This window comes from Hevea brasiliensis, chromosome 17, assembly GCF_030052815.1.
Source record: "Hevea brasiliensis isolate MT/VB/25A 57/8 chromosome 17, ASM3005281v1, whole genome shotgun sequence".
Lineage (NCBI taxonomy): Eukaryota > Viridiplantae > Streptophyta > Magnoliopsida > Malpighiales > Euphorbiaceae > Hevea > Hevea brasiliensis.
This window is the reverse complement of record NC_079509.1, coordinates 10,408,111-10,435,115: the sequence shown is the minus strand read 5'-3', so window position 1 is coordinate 10,435,115 and position 27,005 is coordinate 10,408,111. Positions and strand designations below refer to the sequence as shown.

Here is a 27,005-nt window from a genome sequence, read left to right as displayed (position 1 = left end):
ATCTATAAAATTATCATATAAATAAAATTAAAATAATATTAAAATAAATAAATAAATAAAGATATCAATAATTTAATTTAATTTAATTTATTTATTAGTATATTCTTAAAAATTATTTTTAATCAATATTAAAATTTTATTAAATTTATTCCTTTAATTTTATTTCTAAAAATAAATAAAATTTTGTTTCCAAATATTAATAATATTTAAAAAAAATTTAGAATTACTATATAGTTTCACTTTCTTAACCTCATATAATTTATTCATATATAAATTGAGTAAATATAATGAAATCAATTATAATGTTTGAATCTAATTTTTTTTTTATTTAAGTTCACTATGTAATTTGTTTGATGTGTGGATATTGAAAGTAAAATTGTATTTTTAGTTATAAATAAAATGCGTCGTAATAGGTTTAAATAGATTAAAATAAAATAAATTAACTTGTTAACCCAATTAAGTAATAAGTTATTGCGATATTTTATCAGGTTAAATGTATCAAGTAACCTAAAATTATTTATACTAAATCTAAACCTGTTTGATTACGTGTCAAGTTATGTAATTGGATCGTGTCAAAAATTGTCTGCTCTTATTTATAATTTCCTTATTTAGAATGTAGGATTTTATAAGAATTTAACTTAATTGATTTTTTTTACTAATTTTCATATTTAAAATGAAAAAATTTAATTTTTTTTTAACTTAAAAAAAGTTTCTATTTAAAATAAATAAAATTCATGATATGTTAGTGCCCTTCTTAATTCTTTCAAATGAACAAATGAGTTAATGGCAAAAATGTTTTTGTATTGATTATTTATATTTATTCTTTTCAAGATTTTTTTTTAAACTTCAAGATTTATTTATTGTGTTATTTGCCAGAGAGCATTTGTATTTTAGAATTTACAAAGCATTAACTTGTACAAATAAATATAGGTCTCCTAACAATAAAAAATTTGATTGGTGGGGCCTCTTCTAGTTTCTGTTGCAATTAGCCATCCTGGATGTTGCTGTTGTGGTAGTTTGTAGGAAACAAGACACTCTACGATCTAAACACTTTCCCAATGATTGTGGGGAAAACAATGGATAAGTTGAATATGGATATTGAATAATTGTTCATGTCACAACTCACAACCCCATCTTAGCCTATGTGAATAAAGAATTTCTTCAATTTTGGGAATGGAGTTTTCAAAATTTACTCTATTAAAATCTCTCTTAATATTTTTTTTTAATTAATTTTTAATGTAATTTACAATTTGGAATATTTAATATCATTCAAGAAAACTAATTTATATATATAAAAAATTGGTATCACACTTTCACATTATATTTTTCTTGCAAAGCCAAAAAAAAATTTAAAGAAGAAGTAGAGTTTTGAAGGTCTATATATATTTTATTAAAAATGTTCAAATGTGTCACGACCCAACCTATGGGCCGGACCGGCACTAGGACCTGGGCCAGCCTAAAGCCCCCGAGGCCCGTAGTAAGCCTTAACTATTCATTAACCCAACTCTAAGGCCCATTTGGGCCCAATTTCAAGAAAACAAACGGACAGAGTCCGGCCATAAAATGGACTTTCCAACGGGGAGTTTTTGACTCACCCGACCTGTAAACACAATAAATACTCAATTTGGGAGCTCAGCTCACCCTCCACATACTCATCAACATAAAATAAATGGGAGCTCAGCTCCCTCATCCAATCCATCAACATGCATAACATATTTAAGTTTACAGGTCCAACATGATAAAAATATTACAGACCAATTTCAAATAAATACTGCTAACACATGCGGAAATTCTAGGAGTAATTAAAATTACACAATATTGATAAACAACCTGCGAGGTAGAAAAGCAGGTTAACCCAGAACAAAATATCCTCCTGTGGCCTGTAAAAATTTTTGAACAGGAGTGAGCGTTCGACTCAGAGAGTAAAATATCAATCTTAACTATAATCTCTATAACTATCTGAAACTAATGCAACCTGTATAGTGAAATGCAACATCAACACCATATTCACATCATAGCATCAAAAAGGTAATTTGGAGCACTCACACACCCTGTAACATCATTCATAGTATATGGGAGCTGATCCCCTATACAGCTCTCTTAAATCCAATCTGGTGCCCAAGAACTCATTTCGGACTTCCACTTAAATACCAAATCGGGTCCCAAGAACTCAAGCCGTGTCTACCCCGAAGGACCGGGTCCCAGCGAAGAACTCAAGCCGTGTCTACCCGTCCTATCCATAGTCCACACCACATCACACGCACGCCAACGCACGCACACTGCTCCAAACTACCACGACAACACTCATGGCACATTAACAGTTATCAATGCAACATAATTCGTGCCTAGAGTTTAACTACATAAATATATGCATATAAGTGATGCATGGGCATGCTGAACATATAATAATATCGAAATTACAGTTAAAATTAATATTTTACTCACAGACTTGACGACAAATTACTGTGGCGGCTGGGCGGAGGAAGAAGGCTGTCCCGGCTCACCTGACAATCATATTACAATCATTTAATACAAATGACTCAATACAAATCAAGAAAAGACCCAAATACGTCCTAAGTCGTGCCGAAAATCCGAGTCCCCCTATACCTAGGACCTAACCAACCTGAAAAAGGATTCAAAACACACTTCTATACTCACAATCCATATATCCACAACTCAGTCATATCACACAGCCCCTCCTGGGCCCACCAAACCAATCATTTATCACAATATGTAAAATTTCAATTTAGTCCCTATAATTGACCATTTTTGCAAAAACTGCCCAAATCAACTCTAAAAATTTTAAAACTTTGCCCCGCGGTCCTTAGCAATATTACTAAGCTATTGCAAAAAGAATCGTAATTTTCTAAGCTACCACGAATATTTTACGGATTTTTAATCCTATTTAAGCACTAGAAATTTACGAAAAAACAAGGTTCGGGTTTACCTTTGCCGATTCCGACTTCGGGGACGCGCTCGGGACGTCTGACAATGGGGGGGTAGGCAAAATCTCGGCCCAATTCGGAGACTTTTCCGTAGCAGTGCATGCGCCGAATTTATGAACCCGGTCAACTGTCGAATTTCCGCGAAATGAGAATACCTACACGAAGCCCATAACACGGGGGTTAGTACATAAATTTTTCAGAATTTTCTAAGCTCATTTAATGCTCGAAAATACACTGCAAATTTCCGTGGGACCCACCGAAAAACGTTGTCGGAAAATTTTGAAATTAATATCCCGCGAAGCCCTCGTCGAGTGGAGCGTGCTGGTAGCCTCGGTTTTCTCGTGGGATTCACGGTTTTCGAGAAATCTAGCCCAAAAGTCGAAATGGGCGAAAATCTTCCCGAGCAAAAATCGGACAATCCGCTCGATGGATTTCGGCGTTCTTGGTGTCTATGGAAAGCTCTCGCCGAGTAGATGATTTTGGACACAAGACCCGGTCCAATCGGTGGCCGGATCGGCCGGATTTGGCCGGAGAAACTGGAGCGACGCGCGCGCGCAGGGGAGAGGAGGAGAGAGAAAAGAAAGAGAAAAGAGAGAGACGCGCGCGGGAGAAGAAAAAGGAAAGGGGGCCGGTTCGATTCGACCGGTCCGATCCGGTCCGGTTCGATTCGGCCGGTTCGATTCGAAATACAAAATTTTGAATTTTTACTCTGCCTCGGGACCGAAAACGAGGTCCAAAAATTCCGAAAAAATTCCATAAAACTCAGAAAAATACGTAGACTCCAAATATATTTTTAGTTTTGCCACGTGGTCTTTAAATAAATTTTTAAAAATCATCAAAGTTTATATTTTCGGAAAATCGAACCCGATTTTTAAAATCCGAAAAATCTCAAAAAAATTCCTAAAATTTAAATAAAATTTAAATATCAAAAATACTCATAATTAATAAAATTTTGGGGTGTTACATTCTTCCCCCCTTACAGAAAATTCGTCCTCGAATTTTTTACACAAGGCAGAATAAAGTACATGATTATACATTGAACAAATACGGGTACTTGCTACGCATGTCCCGTTCTGACTCCCAGGTGCACTCTTCCACTGACTGACTCCTCCACAAAACCTTAACCATAGGGATCTGTTTAGATCTCAGCTGTCTCACTTGGTAGTCCACTATGGCTACAGGCTGCTCCTCAAATGTCAAGTTCTCTTTTAGCTCTATCACATCCGGCTGCAGTACGTGAGAAGGATCGGGAATGTATTTCCTGAGCATGGAGATGTGAAACACGGGATGAACGTGAGAGAGGTTGGGTGGTAGCTCCAACCGGTAGGCAACTGCTCCCACTCTATCAGTAACCTCAAAAGGTCCAATATACCGAGGTGCCAACTTGCCCTTCTTTCCAAATCTCATGACTCCCTTCATTGGAGAAACCTTTAGGAATACATAGTCGCCCACTGCAAACTCCACATCCCTCCGTCTGGGGACTGCATAACTCTTACTCTCTTCATCGAAAGCTGTCCTCAGTCGTTCCCTGATTAAAGGAACTACTTCTGAAGTGTGCTGCACTAGGTCTACATCATGCACCTTCGCTTCCCCCATTTCTGTCCAACACAGAGGAGACCTACACTTTCTTCCATATAGTGCCTCATAGGGTGCCATCCCTATCTTTGGAGTGATAATCGTTGTTGTAGGCAAACTCCACCAAAGCTAACTGCTCATCCCATTGACCTCCAAAATCCAAGACACTCATGCGAAGCATGTCTTCCAGTGTTTGGATTGTCCTTTCGGACTGTCCGTCTGTCTGAGGGTGGAAGGCTGTACTGAAGTTCAATTGTGTGCCAAGTGCCTCCTGCAACTTTCTCCAAAACCGAGAAGTGAACTGGGGCCCTCTATCAGATATTATGGAAGCCGGAATTCCATGCAATCTGACTATTTCTCGAATGTAGAGCCGGGCATACTGTGCCACAGAGTATGTAGTCTTTACAGGTAAGAAGTGAGCTGATTTGGTCAAGCGGTCTACAATTACCCATATCGAATCATATCCTCGCGTGGTACGAGGCAACCCAGTCACAAAATCCATAGTGATCATTTCCCACTTCCATTCTGGGATAGGGAGCTCTTGCAGCTTCCCTGACGGTCTCTGGTGTTCAAACTTCACCTTCTGACAAGTCAAGCACTTGGACACAAAGTCTGCTATGTCTCTCTTCATGCCATTCCACCAGTAGCTATCTTTCACATCATGGTACATCTTGGTGGAACCTGGGTGGACACTGTACAGTGTGTAGTGTGCCTCTCGCATGATTTCATTCCTGAGGTTGTCCACATCGGGCACACATATCCTAGAACCTTGCACTAGGGCGCCATCATTGGCAAATCCAAACTCACCACCTTCACCTTGCTGTACTCTTTCTATGATCTTCATCAATTGTTGGTCTCGTCTTTGGAAACTCTAACTCTGTCCCTCAAGTCCGCCTCACCGAAAAGTGAGCCAACAATACCCCTCATCGATGGATCTAGGATTAAACCTTGATCCATCAATTCATGTACCTCCGAATCAACGGTCTCTTCTCTACCGAAATGTGCGCCAAAGCGCAAGAAGATTTTCGCTCAAGGCATCCGCCACAACATTGGCCTTTCCAGGTGGTACCGATGGTGCAATCATAGTCTTTCAGAAGCTCCATCCATCTCCTCTGTCTCAAGTTTAAATCCCTCTGTTGGAAGATGTACTTCAAACTCTTGTGGTCGGTGTATATCTCGCACACTTCACCATACAGGTAGTGTCTCCAGATTTTTAGTGCAAAGACTACAGCCGCCATTTCCAAATCATGGGTGGGGTAGTTCTGCTCATGTCTCTTCAGTTGCCTTGAAGCATAAGCCACTACCTTTCCATTCTGCATCAAAACACACCCTAGGCCAACTCTGGAGGCGTCACAATACACGGTGTATCCTTCACCACTCACAGGTAGTGTCAACACAGGGGCAGTGGTTAGACACTCCTTAAGCTTCTGGAAACTCACCTCACAGTCATCTGTCCAAATGAATGGAACATTCTTCCTGGTCAACTTAGTTAGGGGAGCCGCTATCCTGGAGAAATCTTGCACAAAACGCCTATAGTAGCCAGCTAAACCCAGAAAACTTCGCACCTCGCTGATCATAGGCCTAAGCCAATCAGTTACAGCTTCAATTTTCTTGGGATCCACTTGAATGCCATCACTGGAAACCACGTGTCCCAAGAATGAGACGCTTTCTAGCCAAAATTCACATTTTGAAAATTTGGCATATAGCTGGTGCTCCCTCAACGTCTGCAACACCATTCTCAAGTGCCACACGTGTTCTTCCTCGGTCCGAGAGTATACCAGAATGTCATCAATGAATACGATGACAAAACGGTCCAAAAATGGCTTGAACACTCTGTTCATCAAGTCCATGAAGGCTGCTGGTGCATTAGTGAGTCCAAAAGACATCACCAAGAACTCATAATGACCATACCTTGTCCTGAAAGCCGTTTTGGACACGTCCTCATCCCTGATTCTCAACTGATGGTAGCCTGATCGCAGGTCTATTTTGGAAAAGAATCTAGCTCCTTGGAGCTGATCAAACAAATCATCGATCCGAGGAAGTGGATACTTATTCTTCACAGTCACCTTGTTCAGCTGTCTGTAGTCGATACACAACCTCAATGACCCATCCTTCTTTCTCACAAATAGAACAGGAGCACCCCAGGGTGAAGTGCTCGGACGTATGAAACCCTTGTCCAAAAGCTCCTGTAGTTGCTCCTTCAGCTCTTTCAATTCTGCTGGTGCCATCCTGTAAGGTGGCATCGATATGGGGTTTGTACCCGGGACAACATCAATGCAAAACTCTATTTCCCTTCCTGGTGGCAACCCTGGAAGCTCCTCTGGGAAGACACCCATAAATTCTCTGACAACAGGAACATTTTCCATGCTGACACCTTCTACAGATGTATCTCTCACCAATGCCAAATACCCTTGGCATCCACGCCTCAACATTTTTCTAGCACTAATTGCTGACACCAAATTATATGGAGCCACGCTCCTGTCACTATCAAAGCTAAACTCTTCCACACCAGGTATGTGGAAATACACCTTTTTTTACATGCAGTCTAACGTGGCATAATGAGTCGCCAACCACCCATCCCGATTACATCGAAATCCATTACTGGTAGAGGAACCAAGTCTGCTGGGAGGATCTTTCCATCCACTACCACTGGGCTACCCGGAAATACCATGTCTACTTCTATGTTGTCACTAAGTGGGGTAGCTACTGACAAAGGGCACTCTAAAGTTGTAGGGTTTCTACCCAACCTCATGGCAAACACAGGGGAGACAAATGAGTGCGTAGCACCCGGATCTATCAAAACACGAGCCTCATAAGAATGTACTGTAAGAATACCGCCACAATCGCATTTGAAGCTTGAGCATCCTGGTGGGTCAGGGTGAAAACTCGAGCTTGTCCCCTACCCTGAGTGGCAGAACCCTGATACTGACTTCTACCTCCTGATCTGCCTCCAATTCCACGTCCCCCTTGTCCTCGGCCTGTTGGCCGATCGCTGCCATGTTGGAAGCACCGGATACAATTGTCGAGGAACATTTGCAATGAGAACCACTGTGACCCCATCGTGGCTCATCAGCAGGCGATCTCTAGCAAAGTGGCCCGGTTGGCCACACCTGAAGCATACTCCTGACCCCATCAAACAAGGTCCTGAATGTCCTCTTCCACACTGTGCACACGGTGCCAAAGAGGATCTGAACGAGCAATCGCCTTGCCTGCTACCCGCTGATCCGTACCGTGCGAACCCTGGATTTGTGTCTAAAACCACTCCTCTTATTTCTGCTTCTTCCTCTGTAAGTAGTTTGGCCACCACTATCCATAGTACCCGTGTGGGAACACACAAGAACCCTCGCTCTGTTTTTCTTTGCTCTTTCATTGTCATCCACAAGATAGCTAACCTCAATGCATGCGCTCGATCCACCACCACATCAAAAGACGATCGTACATCATGGCCAGGTTCGCATACCTCCTGTCAAGCCCCTTAAGGACTCTATTCACCTTCCTCTTTTCTGTAGCTACTGTTGCAGGGGCATATCTGCTCAATTCCAGAAATTCTGTAGCATATTCATCTGGACACGCCATTCTGTCTTAAGGCCTCAAAGGCCCACTGTTTCTGATCTCTGAAGCTTTCTGGCACGAACCGATTGATGAAAAGTTCCACAAACTGAGCCCATGTCAAACCCTCCATCCGAGGTAACACATAGTCATTCATCCATTGCCTAGGCATGGGCCCCATGACGTGCTGCATACATTCTATCAATCTTCTATCAGTCAACTGTAATTCTGTTCCTGCCTGTCTGCAGGAATCCAAAAACCGATATGCGTCGTCTGACACATCATAGGTACCAGGCACCAACTTCTTGAAGTTTATGATCTGTTTGTAAGATTCCTCTCTTGGTGCGGTGGACTGCTGTGGAGGATGGACCATATACTGAGCCATCATGTCGATGGTTCTCTGCAGACCAGCTAGAGTAGCTGCCATAGGGTCCATGGGACCCTGTGCCATAAAGGACTGCTCTGTCTTGGGGTTGTTGCTCCTCTACTTGAGCGACTCTAGGCCTCCTACCCGCCTCCTCGGGCGGCGCCTCATCTGTCTCGACACTTCGTCGGGCACATCCAGTTACAGTGCGATGGCGGCTCTCACCTTCTACGCATTTTCTGAAATTCAGCATGAGCCCACAAAATTCAAAACTGCACTTTATTCAGATCTATTGACTCATATTTATACATAACATATGGATCAGAAACTAGAAGCAAAGATGACAATGCAAGACGATTGTGGACCCTATATTTCCGCATGTGAATACTATTTGACTATTCCCAACACTTTAAACAACATTCCCTAAGAATGGAGCCTAAGCTCGATACCACATTTGTCACGACCCAACCTATGGGCCGGACCGACACTAGGACCTGGGCCAGCCTAAAGCCCCCGAGGCCCGTAGTTAGCCTTAACTATTCTTTTACACAACTCTAAGGCACATTTGGGCCAAATTTCAAGAAAACAAACGGACAGAGTACGGCCATTAAATGGACTTACCAACGGTGAGTTATAGACTCACCCGACCTGTAAACACAATAAATACTCAATTGGGGAGCTCAGCTCACCCTCCACATACTCATCAACATAAAATAAATGGGAGCTCAGCTCCCTCATCCAATCCATCAACATGCATAACATATTTAAGTTTACAGGTCCAACATGATAAAAATATTACGACCAATTTCAAATAAATCGCTAACACATGCGGAAATTCTAGGAGTAATTAATATTAAACAATATTGAACAACAACCTGAGAGGTAGAAAAGCAGGTTAACCCAGAAAAAACTATCCTACTCGGGCCTGTATAATATTTTGAACAGGAGAGAGCGTTCTAATCAGATATTAAAATATAAATTTTAACTATAATCTCTATAACTATCTGAAACTAATGCAACCTGTATAGTGAAATGCAACATCAACACCATATTCACATCATAGTATCAAAAAGGTAATTTGGAGCACTCACACACCCTGTAACATTATTCATAGTATATGGGAGCTGATCCCCTATACAGCTCTCTTAAATCCAATCTGTGCCAATAAGAACTCATTTCGGACTTCCACTTAAATACCAAATCGGGGTCCCAATAAGAACTCAAGCCGTGTCTACCCGAAGGACCGGTCCCAGAAGAACTCAAGCCGTGTCTGCGTCCTATCCATAGTCCACACCACATCACACGCACGCCAACGCACGCACCGCTCCAAACTACCACGACAACACTCATGGCACATTAACAGTTATCAATGCAACATAATTCGTGCCTAGAGTTTAACTACATAAATATATGCATATAAGTGATGCATGGGCATGCTGAACATATAATAATATCGAAATTACAGTTAAAATTAATATTTTACTCACGCACTTGACGACAAATTACTTGTGGCGGTGGCGGAGGAAGAAGGCATCCGGCTCACTCGACAATCATATTACAATCATTTAATACAAATGACTCAATACAAATCAAGAAAAGACCCAAATACGTCCTAAGTCGTGCGAAAATCCGAGTCCCCTATACCTAGGACCTAACCAACCTGAAAAAGGATTCAAAACACACTTCTATACTCACAATCCATATATCCACAACTCAGTCATATCACACAGCCCCTCCTGGGCCCACCAAACCAATCATTTATCACAATATGTAAAATTTCAATTTAGTCCCTATAATTGACCATTTTTGCAAAAACTGCCCAAATCAACTCTAAAAATTTTAAAACTTTGCCCCGCGGTCCTTAGCAATATTACTAAGCTATTTCAAAAAGAATCGTAATTTTCTAAGCTACCACGAATATTTTACGGATTTTTAATCCTATTTAAGCACTAGAAATTTATGAAAAAACAAGGTTCGGGTTTACCTTTGCCGATTCCGACTTCGGGGACGCGCTCGGGACGTCTGACAATGGGGGGGTAGGCAAAATCTCGGCCCAATTTGGAGACTTTTCCAGAACGGTGCATGCCGAATTTCGCACCGGTCAATCGCCGAATTTCCGCGAAATGAGAATACCTACGAAGCCCATAACACAGGGGTTAGTACATAAATTTTTCAGAATTTTCTAAGCTCATTTAATGCTCGAAAATACACTGCAAATTTCCGTGGGACCCACCGAAAAACGTTGTCGGAAAATTTTGAAATTAATATCCCGCGAAGCCCTCGTCGAGTGGAGCGTGCTGGTAGCCTCGGTTTTCTCGTGGGATTCATGGTTTTCGAGAAATCTAGCCCAAAAGTCGAAATGGGCGAAAATCTTCCCGAGCAAAAATCGGACAATCCGCTCGATGGATTTCGGCGTTCTTGGTGTCTATGGAAAGCTCTCGCCGAGTAGATGATTTTGGACACAAGACCCGGTCCAATCGGTGGCCGGATCGGCCGGATTTGGCCGGAGAAACTGGAGCGACGCGCGCGCGCAGGGGAGAGGAGGAGAGAGAAAAGAAAGAGAAAAGAGAGAGACGCGCGCGGGAGAAGAAAAAGGAAAGGGGGCCGGTTCGATTCGACCGGTCCGATCCGGTCCGGTTCGATTCGGCCGGTTCGATTCGAAATACAAAATTTTGAATTTTTACTCTGCCTCGGGACCGAAAACGAGGTCCAAAAATTTCGAAAAAATTCCATAAAACTCAGAAAAATACGTAGACTCCAAATATATTTTTAGTTTTGCCACGTGGTCTTTAAATAAATTTTTAAAAATCATCAAAGTTTATATTTTCGGAAAATCGAACCCGATTTTTAAAATCCGAAAAATCTCAAAAAAATTCCTAAAATTTAAATAAAATTTAAATATCAAAAATACTCATAATTAATAAAATTTTGGGGTGTTACAAAATGTGACAGTGAAGGGTGATTTTCGAAAGCAACTACTCATTCATTTCTTTCTTTTACTTTAATAATGTGGTGAAAGGAGAGAGCAGCCGCGTCATTGGAGCATCCAACCAGTTACGTCCTACGCTTTGAGCATGGCCAGTACAGTTATTTTAAGTTGCTGTTAATTCAAACTGGAAGAGATACGGGCTTTATGGATAAACGAGCAAGATGAATAAAAGGATGGATACCAGACCCCAGAAGCGCAAAATATGGAGAAGCTTAATGGGTTGTTTTTTGTTTTGAAAACTTTGAATGGAGAACCTCAGGGTTGGGCAATCCAAAGATGGATCAAATTAAGAAAAGCATAAAGGAAACATAGTTAGCACAAGGAACCAAGACTTGTTGATATTTTTGTTGCATGGAGAGAAGAGCTTGGAATTCTAAAGTTAGTTACAAGCATAAAGCAAGTTCTTGTTTTTTAATTTATTTTTTTAGAGAGGTTGCTATTCCCTTTCCCTTCGCCCCCAACATCTCTACTTTTAATGTGGCCTTCTTGCTTTGTACTGTAGTATTCTATAAACATGTGGCAGCCGAGCTGTACCAAATTAAAGCTTGCATTTGGCAAGCTAAGCCACTTTGGCTATTTCACATCGAGAAATCCAACTTGGAATGACATGTCAGCTTGGCCGGATGATGTGGTAACTCGGCCAAAGAATTCAATAGCCTGGAATTTGGTCATGGTTTGGTAAAAAAGAGCAAGGCAAACGATAGGGAAATGGGAGGAAACTGGAATGAAAAGATACTTATCTTCCCAAGGATATTGTTCCAACCATAAACTTTTTGTTCAAACTTGTCAGAGTCTTCTAAAACAGCCTTGTATATTTGCTACTGTATTTGCTTCTATTCCATGGCAGGCTTATGATTGAGGTGAATCTATAGGGTTCCCTACATGTTCTGGGCCCTCCTCTGTGCTTTATGGTTTTTTTAGCCTTCCAAATCTCATAAAAGGATAAAACCACAGGCTTATTTTTACAGATATATAAGCCTCAGGATCAGTGATTGAGGAGATTTCAGTCTAAAACACACAACTCATTCTCTCATCATTGCTGCAAACAGGGGATATATACCTTTGTAATTGTATCCTTTCTTTTACTTTGCACAATACTTGCAAACATGGGCTTTATGGTTGATAGGGGGATTCTTCTTCTTCTTCTTTGTATTGGGTACTTGGCTCTTCAACCACAGAAGGTTTCCAGCGTGACAAGCTTAGATCTTGCCCTGAGATGGAAGCAAGGGCTATTACCATTCGCTCAAAATTCGCGTATGTTGAGGTCTGTTCCTCCAAAGGATTTGCAAAAACTGGCAAGTTCTGCTTCTGCACCATCAATGGTGTTTGATCCCAACCAGTCAAACAAAAGAACGGTTGGAAAGGGATCAAATCCCATCCACAACAGATGTTGACAGTTTGAAGCTGTTAGGCAAAGTGGAAAGGACACAGGAGTTTTTCCAGCAAAGAAGGTGATGGCTTGAGGCTATAACTGATATAAAAGAGAAATATGAGGGGGTACAGGGAGTCCTTTGCCGCCTCAGCTGTTTCTCAATTTGAGTTTGTTGGATTTTTCATATTTTATTTGATTTAGTCAAAGGTTTTTTTTTTTTTTTTCAATTATTTTTTTTTAGTTGAGCTGAAGAATTGCAGCCAAGGCCCCTCTGTGAGCAAGCATGTTTTCTATATTGTATAGACTTAAGTCGGGTCCTTAACTATAGCTGAATACATTGAAGTTGATGATGCTGGCTCTCCTACACGAAATATAGTGCTTTTCCTAAATTTCTTCACATGAAAAATCTATATCAACTTGCATGTGATCTTAATTATCGTATTTTCCATATACTTGTATGAAACTTTTACAGCTATTCCAGTTTCTTTTTCTGTGCAACACTTCATCTTATTTTGAGCTGATATCCTCGAGCCGAGCCTCATAATTGAAAAGAAGAGGGAAGAACATTAACGTGCTCTGTGACAGAATCCTATAAAGATGATTGCCATCTAGTAAGGAAAAAAAATATACCAACGAAATCAACAGTATAAAGGACTATAGACAACAGATGCACCTATAGATCTTGGGGAAAAAAAAAAACTGAGCTTTTGTCGTATCCAAAAACATGCAATCCAGCAAAAAATCATCTTTGTCAATGCATGTAAGACCAAGAAATGTATTAAGTTGTCCTTTAGCTGTTGGTCATTTAGATTAATGAATCTCAGGTCTGCGATATCTTTTCTTCCTGTTAAGTGTAAACTGCACCGAAGATCTCTTACGTGATACTGCCTTCCAAATCATATCTACAGCATCACCAGGCTGAGATGGATACTGATATTCAAACTGCGGTGCAATATCCTTTAGTCTTTCCCACATCATGGTCCACTTGTCTCGCTCAATACTCCGAAGAAGATTCAGTAGGTAACCTTTCTTAACAGCATCAGATGCACGCACAAATACACTGAATTTTGAGTAGTCTAAGACATCTTCAAATGGTAGCTCAATGTCATCGCTTATTATCACAGGAACGCAGTGACTCACAATGGCATCGAAGAGGCGATTTGAGGAAGGGGTATCGCCAGCGATATTGAGACAGAACTTGGATGAGGCCATTCCGTGACTAGCCTTGTTGATCCCATTCCCTCGAACAGTTCCAAATGTAAAGTGTACATTTTTCTCATCTCTCAGAAGGTAATACAGTTCTTGGCGAATGACTCCTCCCTGGAAGAGAAAGAACATATGGTGAAATATATTACCTTTTTTTCTTTCTATTTTTTTGGCAATTGGGATACATTATTTTAGATGTAGTTAGTTCTTTCTGAAATTAAATTCAAGAAAATAAGACAGGAGGAGAAGTAGGACAAACAAAAGAGCAATAGTCTAATATTAGGAAAGCAAAGACAAAAAAAAAATTGTCTTTGCAAACCTTTATCAATAAAATCTGTGACATTCAAGTTGTATCATATAATAACAATCCTGTTATTCAATTGTGGTTTTTAGGATTCAAAATTTATGATCAATGACTTAGACTTTTGATTTCTTGTTCATAATTGATCAGCATCCCTTCTTGTATGACATGAGTTCAAGCTTTCAAACATGATAAAATCTTAATGAATACTTTTATCCTCCAGTGCTGTTAAGCACTAGGTTTTGAAATGGTTCCAAGATATTGCATTATTGCCTAACTACCAACTGTTAATTCTAACTCAAGAACAGAACCTAATTATGATCTTTATTATGTACAATGGATGTAAATTGTGGCCCAAATGAAGGAAGGAACTGTCCAGAGAATCTTCAGAATCATATTTTTCAGTTAGTGGGATAATCATAGCTTATGATCTGGGGAACTCTTCTACATGACAAATAATTGAAATATTGTCACAGAATCATGTTAAAATAATAACAAGGCACTAGAGAGAAAAAGAAAAAACAAGCAGAACAGTTCCCATCAGCCGCATCTAGAAAGCCTGAATCACCTTGCAAAACTGCATTGTGACAATTTGAGCACTAATGTACTGTCTTGTTCAACCTAGAGTTTTGGTTATAAATTCCAGTTTTCCAGCGTATCACAAGTCAATATTAAGAATAAAGGGTCAATTTTAGATTATTAACACATCAAGTGATGAACATTTCAACAGTTTCAATAAAAGGAAAAAGTAAGAGAAACTTACATCCTTCCTATATATTGCTCCTTGGAAAAACACCAATATGGGACGCTCGTCAAACTGAGCTGATTTACCACTTGGAATTGTCCTCACAACATGCTTGTAAGGAGCTATTATATCCTTCCCAAGATTTGCAATTTCAAGCAGGTATCTACCGAAATCTGCAAGAATGAACATGGCAGAACCCAACTTCTTTCTAGCATCTATCATGCTATTTGGATGGTGGGCTACAATCAAATGATCCCTTCCCCCATATCGCTTCCATTCATGCTGACCCATTAAAAATTGCACCAATCTATCCTGCAACATCTTGTTCACGCTAACTTTTTCCTTTCCATGAAGCTTAGAATGTCGATTGTAACTCAAAGATGAGAAAAATGGCACAAAAATTATATCTGCTTGACTAGAATTCTGCACTCTAACCGCACTGCAAGGTCTGGCCACCTTGGGTGTGCTTGATGCTAGAAGATCAAGGGTCAGCCAGTATTCTATACTGTGCTGTAGGTTCAACCCACCTGGGTATAGTGGTATATGATTAAGGTCATCAACATTTGGCCATGTTTGATTTGCTTTTCCCTTCCAAGCCAATAACCCAAAATGAAAATCAGGAGGCAAGTCATACATATATACCCTTAAGAGAGCTCGATTGTGGTCACAATTTTCCCTTTTTTGCTTTCCAATAGCAGCCATTTCTGAATTTGGACATTTAACACCTCCACTTCTCATTGATGCTTTAGTATCAATCTGTGATGCCATGGAAGAGAAGAAGGGAATTTTGACTGGTTCACTTTTGACATTGGATTTCAAATAAACTGCTGTACTATTCAGAAGAATTAGCTTGAAAACAGACCCGGGTAGGAGAGAAATATTGCCTAGTTGAAGAAGGGAAACTGAGGAAATGATAAAAAAGAACATAGAAATGGGAATCAAGAAAAAAAGAAACCTAGAGGGAAGTCTGCTTTTCTCAGACATTGACGGAATTAGCAGAACCGCTAGATTACTCAAGATGAATGAAAGCAATTAAAGTTACTTTCCCAATGAAGAGAGGTACAGTAAAGATTTCTTGTATATGCCCAAGCAAAATGTATCTTGGCTTCTAAATGCCTCAATGTAGAAGGTAATCGCTTGAAAAACGAGGTATTAATTCCTAAGCATTAACAAGAATTACTTCGTTTCCATAAACAGGATTATCTCCAAATAAAGGCTAGAATTCCGCCCTTAAACCCTTGAAAAGATTTCAAGGATTCATCTACAACATATTATCAACAAATATCAACCATCAACCACCTGAAAATATCCAACACACAACTCACTTATTCAGTGCTTATATTTTCTGAACTTGTTCTTCATGATTCTGTAAAAAAAATAAAAAACACGAATGCTTCTCTTCTTCTTTGAGCTATCAGAGTACGTACTCTATCTGCAAACCAAGTCGATAAAAGAACTCAAAAAATCATAATTTTGAGCAGGCACATATTCATGGAAAGTTGAGGAACATCCTAAACAAATGAAAATCAGAGTGAGAAACAAGTATCAAATCAAACTTTTATCATCTGGGCATGCAAGATATATGATTTGATTAAACGGGTCAATTAGAACTTGCAAGAAAGAGTACCCGGTCAGCTAGGTTTTCAAGTTTCCATGGCCTTCAAGCACCTTTCCAGTCTGTGAAGCACGCAGGGGAAGGCATGTCTGGAAAATTCGAAAGTCTCCGCTCATTATGAATGCATATTACCATTTTTAAAGTTTTTTTTATTAAATTGTTTTAGTGAATTATTAATAAATACCCCCTTAATTTTTTTAATATACTCTTTATTCTTATTACTTTATTTAAAATTAAATAATTTAATATTATTTTTAATTAATAAGTTTTATTTTTAATATTAAAAAAATTAATAAATTATTATTTTAAAATAAAAATGTAACTTATAATTAAAGATAAATAAAAATAATAATAATAAACATATTTTAATCAGTGGAGAGAATATTTCTTATGGATTGGCAGATGGATAATACTTTTCTCGTGCACCAGCGCCACTTTTTTGAATTATTAGAATAAATAATTGGATCTTTACTTTTTGAAGCAAGGAATTGGCCTTTCCCGCTTTCCAAAAAGTAAACCCATAAAATTAAGCTTAATCTAATACATTGAGAGATATATGCAGTTTATTAATATATATATATATATATATATATATAAATCATGTTGCACAATAAATCGAGATTCAAAATGCTACTCAAAATTTTCAAACTTTATTTTCATCTTGTTTTAGAATAAGTTTTCATTTTGAATTTGATTTAATATTTAATAATATTTTTAAGAGTTTATTAAATTTGATTTAATTATTAATGAGTGTTTAATCGTAAATTTTATGATAAGCCATTTTTTTAATTAAATGAAATAGTCAATGATACCCATGCCATGCCCATCCAATGTACACAATGAGTAGGTGATTTAACTTTAATACAATGTAAAATAGAAAGTCCAAGGAAGGTGGTTAAATTTTCATTAGAGGTTGAAAATAGAGGTTTTGATTATAGCTACTCTTTCTATCATCTTTTCTCCACATAATCAATGTTATATTTGGTGCATTGAAAGGTTCAATATTATGACTAATTAAAAGAAAATTGAAGATTAGTTCAAGCAAGGAATGAATTTTTTTTTTTTTCAATCTTAATATAAATGTAATGAAATTACTTTCAGACGTATGTGGGTATGAAAAAAATTATGTACCTTATTAAATATGTAGGCAATATATTCGTATACTAATTTTTTCTATTAAATAATATTTTTTATATATATATATACATTTAGAGTTTGAGATATATTCAAACCAACTTGACAAAGATTGAAAGATAATTAATTGATATTATAATGTCAGCATTAACAATTTTTTAAAAATTATTATATGGGGGGAGGGGGGAACCCATTAAAGGTGTTGTTAAGGAAGAGATTAACATAAACAATGGTTAATTTGGTGCATAAGTAGGTGCAGCTAATTAATAAAAAAATGGTTTTTATATATGTGTCAACTTAGAATCTTATTGGTAATAAAAAAATACCATCAAAAGTCTTGCAAGCAATGGAATTTTTATTCGAGAAAAGATGCCACATTTATGACGTTACAACGACTAATATCGTTTTTTTTAAGAATATGAAGTTGACTCGCTCAATTTAATTCATCCTGATATCGGATTTGAATAAATAATTTTTTTTCTTAGATTTTGTTTATTTAAAATATTTTTAAAAATAAATAAATTATTTTTTTAAATAAAAAAATTAAGTATTTTTTTAAAAAAATAATTTTTTTTAAATAAACTATATATATATATATATATATATATATATATATATATATATATATATATATATATATATATATATGAGAGAGCAATTTTTGGTTTAAATCGAAAAATTGAATCGAATCGAACTAATTCAGTTCAATCAGTTTGGTTTTAAAATTAATCGATTCGGTTTGATTTATAATTTTTGATAATTTTGGTTAATCGGTTTGGTTCGGTTGTTTTCATAAAAAATAAAAAAACTGAACCAAACAGAAATTATTAATATATATATATATAAAGGAAATCAAATAAAATCGAACCGAACCCTAAAATTTAGATTTGATAGGTTTAAAACCGAACCGAACCGAACCGAACCGATATTTATTGATTTGATTCGATTCAATTTTCTCTTATTAATCGATTTCATTCGGTTTTTAAAATTTTTTATTTTTAATTTTTGATTTTATCGGTTCAGTTCGGTTCGAAACCAAACCGACCGTTTGCACACCTATATATATATATATATATCAGCCCAATTTGATTCTCTTTAAACTCTGTTTCGTTTTCTTCTAATATTGCAATGAGATGACATTTTAGGCCAGTTTTTGTGTACAATATTGAATTATTTTTTTTTTTAATTTCGTTAAAAATAAATTATTTATATAAAATATTTTTAATAAATATTGTTATAAATAATAATTCAAACATTAATACTAAATAAAATCTAAAAAAATTGGCTGTAGCTTTTTCAGGATAATTTTTTCTTTTTTAATATGCAAAAGCATAAATGGGCATATACAAATGGATCTGTCAAAACAAAAGAAATTAGGGTCCACAACTCCACATTATGGGACGAGAAACAAACCCAAGAAAGTCTAACCATCCTAAATCGAATCAATTCAAATTAAATTGATTCAATCCAATCGAACCAATTCATAAACACTTACCTCCAACCTTGAACCCTAATTACAGGGATGAAAATTAAAACAGAGAAAGCTTATCGTTAATTACATTGGACTTGCCTCCGTCGAAAAACTGCAATTGAAGCCAGACACATTGCCAACCACGTAAAGAGCAAAACACCCATTACAGTCCAGCAATTCACCCAAAGATAATGAATACGAAGATTTGCAAAACAAAGCACGTCAACTCCACCTCGGCCAAAAATGTCGTAGAGCTGCTCCAGGACAATGAAGAAGCCTTTGTTCTTCTTATACATTAATTTAGTTTTTACCATAATCGATCAATAGGAAACAGGTCTCTCCACTTTTGCCCATAAGATTGATTGCATTAAATTCTCATCTCATTTAATGAAATAGATTTAAAAAAAAAAATACAAATATTATATTTAGTAAAAACTCCAAATCCACATTAAATATTTAACCATAACAAAAATTAAGCCAATTTTAATCATTAGATGAAGTGATGCAATTTTTATTAATTTAGAAAAGAAAGATGCATAAAAAAAAAAAAAAGAAAAATAGCATATATTTGGGCAGTAAAAAGCTTCTCAAATGAGGAACCCAAAAAGAGCCATAAAATGAATTGGAAATTAAAGGTCATCAAATTAATGACCAAGGGAAACAAGCATTTCCCATAGCAAAGAGAAGAAGAAAAGAAATCTAAGGGCATTTGGGTCCTCCACGCTTGGTCTTCCAGTTGTTGTAGCAGGGGCATACATTTTTATTTCCATAGTAGCCTGGAGGCACGCATAGGCACTTTGCACAGCATTTTTGGCAGAAGAACATGCACGGTTTGTGGTACTGTGTCTTGCTGCATCTCCTCGTGCACTGCGATGGGCATTCTGCCAAATTCCTTCCATTTTATTAACATCATATTATACTAATATTCTGTTTTCATATGTGCTTATTCTATTATAAAATTTTCAAATTTATTGTCTTTTCTAGGATTTTAGTTGTTGCATTCCGAGACCAATTAATTAATTATCATCAATTCATACTAGAAACCTGCTTTCAAATGCAAAATGATCACTTACGGGAGCTCTTCAGACTTCCAGGTCCATAATTCCCCTGAAAATTAGAAATTTTTGTCTTAGTAATGTATTTGCAGGTGTTTTTATCTGATTACCCAAAAATGTTGAAAGAGGAAATTGAAACTTACGCTGTCAAGGTGGTGTTGGGTATCTTTTGCCATGACCTGCAATTCAAGAAAATATTTTGCATATTAGAGCAATGAACCATACAGATTGTGCATAGAAGGCAACAAGAACTTTACCTGGGTTGCAACCATGGAAATGCCGAGGATAGCCAGAAGCAAGACGCAGACAAGTTTAGCCACTGCCATTACTACCAGGCAAAAGCAGCCTCTCGTTGGGCTGGGAACAGGAGAAAAGGCAGGGAGAGAGGGTTTTGAGTGAAATTTGGCCTGGTTGTGTGGGGGCTCTGCTTCTGCTCTTGCTTCTTAGTGCCAAGTGCCAAGGTAGTGTATGCTATAAATAGAACTCTGAGGGGTTAGCTGGCCAATACATTGGGCTCTGCCTAATCTGTTGTTCCTACAATAACTCTAATCAAAGCCTCAATTGAGAGTCATATTTTCCAAATTCTCTGTTTGGAAATTCGACATTAATGAAGTTAAAATGCATTATTCCATCTAATTGCATCAATTAGTTGTAAATTTATACAATCTTAAGTTAACAAACAAATCATCAAACAACCGTATACATCTAAAAAAACTATTTGTATTAGTCTTTCATATAAACAATGTGTACTGTTGTACGATCTGGGTCTCATTTAAAGCTATGGATTATCCATTTGCACATTGAAAAAGTTGGTTCAAGCAATTCACAAATGGTCGGTCCCTTGGACGTCGTTCATATCCACATATTTCTCTTCTGTTCTTTCTCAAAACTGGTGACATTTATATGCCCATGTGATTGCACTTTGTTAAAACGGCTTAAAGACCCTCCTCAACCACCCATAATTACACAAAAACAATATATATATATATATATATATATTTTTTTTTTTTTTTATGCCTCTTCAATCTCTTGGGTAATCTTTCCACCATCTCTAAAAAGGGCAAGTGTATGTAATACTCACTAAAATTTTTACCCACAAAAGAGAAAGGTACGATAAAAAAAAAAAAAGCCAAAGATTCTGTTTTCAGATTCTCTAAGTAAGCATACTTACTACTGATTAATTACATTTATTTCCCTTTTAAAACAATATTACCACTAAAAAATATAATCTAGTGGTTACATAATGGAAGTAGAAGCAGTCATTGAAGATACTAATTACTAATTAAAGTCAGGATGAAAGAATAATAATTTGAAGGGTAGATGGGTAAGTGGACAAAACAGCTGATGCATTGCTGCCATGGTAACATGGGAAGGCAGTTGAGTGTGTAGGGCACTTCAAGAACAAGAGGTGAGGCAAATATGGATGACATTTATGATGAGAGAAGTCTACTTTACTGCTATTCTCTACAAAGATATTCTAAACCCATAAAAACCCTTTGATGCATCTAGCCACTGTATTTGCCCCAGTGAAACGGTGACATAGCAAGATCATGGAGGAGAAGAATTGATGTGGTGTAGTGGAGTATGGAAGTGGGAGAGGAAGGAGAATCTTGGGAGCTCATAATTGAACGAAGGAGTTGGAAGAGTATCCATGTGCCAGCCATCTGAGCTAAGCAACCAAAGCACATGCATGACCCAACAAATTGCAGTAAAAACGACAACACCATCCCATCCTGTCCATGCTATGTTTTCCGTAGCTCATTTCCAATTCGGTATATATACGGGTAACTGCTAATGGCCACTCTTTTCTCCACACTAACAATGCCTTGCATTTTACAACCGACTGTTCAATTATCTTATTACTGTACTATGTTAGAGTAGTTTGTCCTCATATTTGTAATATATATATATATATCAGTAACATTATCAAAAATTTGTCCTGATATCACTCAATTTTAATAAAAATGTACATTTTTTTTTAATTTTTACTTTAAAATATTCTTAAATTTGACATTAATATTATATATTCAGACTAAATAAATTTGATACCAACAAAATTAAATCTTAATTGATGATAAGGAAGCACTGCTGTATGTTAAATTTAAGGTAACAATTTTTTAGCGACGGTTATAAAATTATGACCTTTGTACATATAAGATAACGGTTTCATAACATATTAAAATTATTGTAAACAAATTAATAAATTATGTAAAAATTTAATAAATTTGTTATTAAAATTTTACAACAACAATGATTTTGAGGCCCTTGGATGTGAATAATTTTTAATTAATAAACCTCTCATATTGTTTATTTGATAAGGCAAATCTCCGATTCTGGTAGGAAAGCATTTTTGTAATGCATTGGAGAGGGCTCTGCGTTCAAGTCCATGTGTAGGCTTAAGGGTGAATCAACATCATGTGCAGCAAATAAAATAGAATTAATTCAAATCTTCAAGAAGCCATACATTATTTGAATAATACTGAAGAATCTCCCTCGATGCTATTTTTGCTTATTTGCATTGGTATCAGAGTGGCATGCAATCTCTATTCAAACTGGCCAGAGCATAATGCTTCTTAAATTATGCGGAATATGTGTTCAACTGAAATTCCCATTCATTGCTGTTCCAACCATTGAAGCAAATCATACATTTACAACCACAGCATAAGCTTCATTCCAAGATGTGAATGAATCTGAATCGGAAAGGAGCATCTAATAATTAAGTGTTCAATCATAGACAGCATACTTAAAACATTGAAGGGGGTGTTATGAATAGATAATGTATGTATATTATTTATAAATATCTGACATGGGCCTTATGGCTTGTGGGGGATGGCCCCAATCCAATCCTCAAATTTTTGGCACCCCCGCAATATTTAAAATTAGTAAACTAAAAGCCAAGCATATACTCTAGCCTTATGTTAATTATATATATGCGTGTTCTCATACCATGGAAAATTTTGTGGCAGAGGGATCAACACAGAAGGTGGCTTTATCTAACTATATTGTTCCTTTGAAAATTGAACAGTTTAAAAAATGTTCAATTTTCTTGTGATGATCCCCCAGCCCAGGGCTATTATTTTTATGGTGTTCAACATACCGAAGGTCCCCGAAGACATCAATAGGATCAGGTTGGTCACCAGCACCAATATATAAAATAAAGATGGCTCTTGGGATATAAATCAATAAGTGGACTGGGTTTGAACCATCTCATTTGCTTAATTCAAATGAAAACAGGTAAAGGGGGAGGAATTTAGAATTGTATGAAACAAAAATGAGAGAGAGTTGCATCTTACCACCTGCGCTAAGTGCCAGAAAACCAAATTATGCTTTGACTCGGCAGCAAAGAAAGAAAATTATGTACCATGTTTGGAAAGAAAGATTATGAATAAGAATGGAGGGAAAGTGGAGAAACATTGACATTCTTATGAAGTATCTCCGATGAAAATTTATTTCTTGTTGAAATTTCTCACTATTGAGTTATTGCTTTGGGAATTCTTTCTTTCTTTTGAAAGAACATGCTACTTTGATTTCATTCTTCTTACTTTCCCACTTTAACCATAATATATATAAAACTACAAAATTCTATACCTTCATCTTGTATTTCTAATTTTTCATCCTCTTGCTCATACACTTCATTTCTTTTCCTCTAAATCTTCTGTTAAGACATTTAACTAAACCTTCACTTCCTTTCTCTTCTTCTAGCTTTATAATCTTCTTCTCTTCTTTTCTTTTCTTTTCTTTTCTTTTCTCCTTTGGACACTAAAAGAAATTAATTCGTGCCTTCTGAATATTAAAAATGAATCAATTTTCAATTCTAAAACAAGCTCCTAAATATATAGTGGAGGATCTGTCAACTCATAAAAAAGGTAAAGGGGTATCCCACAAAAGATTAAATCCTAGATAGCACATTAATAGTTGAGCTTGTCAATGTGTCAATCCATCCTATCATGGTTGTCAACGTGTCAATCTATCTTGTCATGCGGTGCTCTTGTTTGTAATCATTCTATGGTTGGCATAACGATCAGTGGTGCAACATGCCCATCCACAAACCACTTCCAATAGGTATTTAGCACTTAATTTAAATATGGATATATATGCAGATTTCTTTATTTGTTATGTGCTATAAAAGCCAAGAAAAAACAAAGAATTCTATACTATAATTAAAACTTAACTTCTGTTCACAACCCTTCTCTCTCCCTTCTCTCTCCTCCCTCCTCCCCTCTCCCCTCTCCCTCCCCCAAAAAAAAAACTCAAAAATGTGCATATATACACAAGGCAATATTAAACAATTGATGAAGCATCTCCAGGAAAAGATATAAAGCATTGTTTCCATTTCCAGCTCATTTGTTAATATTTTATTTTGTTATCTTGTTCATGTTCTTTGTTCTTTTCTAGTAAGCTCCGCCACCCAGAAGAAAGGAGGGTCACTTCCTCAAATATAAATTCTGTTGTCTAAGCTTTATCATTTTTAAGTTAACTATTGAAAAGATTATTTATTATGATGATAACATGATGGGATATGTGGGCCTTTGAAAATTATTTTATTCCAGATACTACATGATTATAACCAGGATAATTGGATAAACCATCTATATAGGGAAATATTCTTGGCTGTTTGGTCACCGAGAAATCATGGCATGAAAACAAAGAAAATGCATTTTGATATTTTGCTAAAAAAGGAAGGGAAAAAAAGGCAACTTTTAAGTTTTATTATAATGAATTATTTTAGAAGATGGAAAAGTCCCCTTCTTTCCCCTTCTTTCCCCAAGAATTGAAAATGCTGCAAGATACTTAGCTATCAATTGAGGGATTGAGAGAAGTAAGGAAAAACATACAAACTTTACTAATCACTAAGGGTGTTATTCTCAATTGTTGATTAATGGGATGAAACAACTGAAAATTTATGTCAGTCGTAGTGCTTTTCACTCCTATATGTATAGGTGCCCAAGTGGCAGTAGTGTATACGAGTGACAGAAAAATGAGAGAGCTAATGCTTTAGATGCAAAGAAATAATTATAACTAAAGGGAAAGCTGTAAATTTCTTAATAACTAGAGGAATGAGCTTAGACCTGCATTTTAATGGTTTTTATGCTTAGATTATGCGATTCAAATAACAAATTTTACATTTGCAATGGGATGCCCCACACTTTCCCTTTCCTAATTTTCTTCCGTATGCATAATCTGATTGTGTGCAAAATTATAGAAAGTTTCAATCCCTTTGTCATGTAATTTCAATAAACAAAAGTAATTAGATGAAGTTACAGAAAGAGAAAAGAAAGTCCTCCCAATTTTTGTTGAAGGATTTGCATTAATTGAAGTTTGAGATATAATACAATATTAAAACAAGTTTGAAAAGAGCATGCACACCGCTTGCAGATTAATTTTGTATTTCCCGTTTCACACAACAATCAGCCAAATTTATATCATACATATAAAATTCTTCACTCTATTTGTGTGTTATAAATCTATTTTCGACTAGAATTAGGCGGAGAATACTCACAAACAACCTCAGTTTCCACTTCCCTTCTGTGGAAATTCCTGTGGCAGCCGCAAGCAGCACACATGAAGGCACCGGCAGCACCTTCCTCTCCGCTTGCCATGAATTCCCTGCAACCATCCACAGCATAGCCTCCGATATTCGCCGCATGATTCTTTTGGCACTCTCCATATCTCACATTTCTCACCACTGAAGATGAAGTAGTAGAAGCTCTTCCAGACCCTTTATCTCTTTTGAGTACCACTTGGCGTTTCTTCATCTTTTCAAAACCCTAACAATCTTTTGAACGTGTTAATGGAAATATGTTCAGGAGGTTCCTGGTAACGAGTTTTCTCATTCAAGCACAGGAGTGAAGGACGGAAAAGAGCCAGCTTTTGGGTTGATTGAACTAGAAGGAAAAAAAAGATGTACGCCTTTGTGTGTATTGATGACTTAACCCTAACCCTAGCATGTGTATTTATAAGGGGTTAGTGCTATCCCACTAGTAAGAACCAAGGAATAGAAAAATGCCACTAGCAGCCTTATATTACTTTCGTCTCCTTTGGTTCACTTACAAAGGGCAGGGCAAAGATTCACCCCTATTTCATCCTGTCAGCAAATCACGGTGCACCACGTCACTAAATTGGGTGGCTATTTAAAAAAAAAATGAAAATAAAGTATCTTGCAATGTAAAATCACCCAGTTTCTTTTTTTTTTTCTTGGATTGTTCCTGTCCATTACATAAAGCATTAAAAAAAAAAAGAAAAAAAAAATTAGAATGATCTTTAGAGAAATGATATTTCAACTGCTTTCTGAGACATTAGAGCAAAAGACCACAATATTTCTGGGATTCGAGTGGCCCTAAAGAAATGATGAAAGAAAATAATGGTTTGTGGACGAAATTGCAAAGGAGTTATAAATAAGAGTGGGTCCAAAATGATGGTAATAAGGCAGGTTGGGTATGGCCCCCTTGGAACTGTGACAACAACTCTTGTCTAATTACCTAAGATTCTAATTATTAGGAGAGTATGCCCACCTTGTATGAATGAACTACGAATTGCTCTATCAAGGACAATCATAACTTTCAAAATTTCAACATCGCTCAGATGCTTTTCGGCTTCTGTAGTTTAGCATTAGGGTACAAGTCTCAATCCTAACTATATATATTTAAAAAAAATGAAAAATTAAAGAATCTTGATGATGTAGTC

At 36.9% G+C, this 27,005-nt stretch overlaps 3 protein-coding genes and 1 long non-coding RNA gene across 5 annotated transcripts; all 4 read right to left on the bottom strand.

Annotated features, from left to right (window-relative positions):
* Positions 1 to 1,618: 1,618 nt before the first annotated feature.
* On the bottom strand, positions 1,619 to 3,036 carry LOC131175508 (uncharacterized). Its single transcript, XR_009145691.1, has 2 exons — positions 2,948 to 3,036; positions 1,619 to 1,880 (listed from the first exon to the last, which is right to left on the bottom strand). It is a non-coding gene; the product is annotated as an uncharacterized LOC131175508 (long non-coding RNA).
* A 10,318-nt stretch (positions 3,037 to 13,354) lies between these two features.
* Positions 13,355 to 16,817, bottom strand: LOC110645683 (probable arabinosyltransferase ARAD1). 2 transcript variants are annotated; one of them, XM_021798908.2, is made up of 3 exons: positions 16,674 to 16,817; positions 15,065 to 16,478; positions 13,355 to 14,114 (listed from the first exon to the last, which is right to left on the bottom strand). In XM_021798908.2, the coding sequence occupies exons 2-3, from the start codon at positions 16,028 to 16,030 to the stop codon at positions 13,605 to 13,607; spliced, it is 1,476 nt and encodes a 491-aa protein (XP_021654600.2). In that variant the 5' UTR covers positions 16,031 to 16,478; positions 16,674 to 16,817; the 3' UTR covers positions 13,355 to 13,604. The 2 variants fall into 2 exon arrangements, with proteins under 2 accessions (XP_021654600.2, XP_057995576.1); XM_058139593.1 differs by having other exon boundaries at positions 15,065 to 16,557; positions 16,674 to 16,808.
* Positions 16,818 to 19,756: 2,939 nt separating this feature from the next.
* LOC110645670 (gibberellin-regulated protein 6) lies at positions 19,757 to 20,785 on the bottom strand. The gene is made up of 4 exons (XM_021798897.2): positions 20,579 to 20,785; positions 20,465 to 20,500; positions 20,340 to 20,373; positions 19,757 to 20,147 (listed from the first exon to the last, which is right to left on the bottom strand). Exons 1-4 carry the CDS (start codon positions 20,645 to 20,647, stop codon positions 19,966 to 19,968), a joined length of 321 nt encoding a protein of 106 aa, XP_021654589.1. The 5' UTR covers positions 20,648 to 20,785; the 3' UTR covers positions 19,757 to 19,965.
* A 4,805-nt stretch (positions 20,786 to 25,590) lies between these two features.
* LOC110639348 (mini zinc finger protein 3) lies at positions 25,591 to 26,335 on the bottom strand. Its single transcript, XM_058140130.1, has one exon. It carries the CDS (start codon positions 26,075 to 26,077, stop codon positions 25,787 to 25,789), a length of 291 nt encoding a protein of 96 aa, XP_057996113.1. The 5' UTR covers positions 26,078 to 26,335; the 3' UTR covers positions 25,591 to 25,786.
* Positions 26,336 to 27,005: the final 670 nt, after the last annotated feature.

Excerpts from the sequence above, each read along its gene's own strand:
- LOC110639348 (XM_058140130.1), bottom strand. The coding sequence starts at position 26,077 with ATGAAGAAACGCCAAGTGGTACTCAAAAGAGATAAAGGGTCTGGAAGA.
- LOC110645670 (XM_021798897.2), bottom strand. The coding sequence starts at position 20,647 with ATGGCAGTGGCTAAACTTGTCTGCGTCTTGCTTCTGGCTATCCTCGGC. Across the intron at positions 20,501-20,578 it reads TTTCCATGGTTGCAACCCAG|GTCATGGCAAAAGATACCCA; the intron begins GTAAAGTTCTTG and ends CTTGAATTGCAG. Across the intron at positions 20,374-20,464 it reads CCCAACACCACCTTGACAGC|GGGAATTATGGACCTGGAAG; the intron begins GTAAGTTTCAAT and ends TCTAATTTTCAG.
- LOC110645683 (XM_021798908.2), bottom strand. The coding sequence starts at position 16,030 with ATGTCTGAGAAAAGCAGACTTCCCTCTAGGTTTCTTTTTTTCTTGATT. Across the intron at positions 14,115-15,064 it reads GAGCAATATATAGGAAGGAT|GGAGGAGTCATTCGCCAAGA; the intron begins GTAAGTTTCTCT and ends TTTCTCTTCCAG.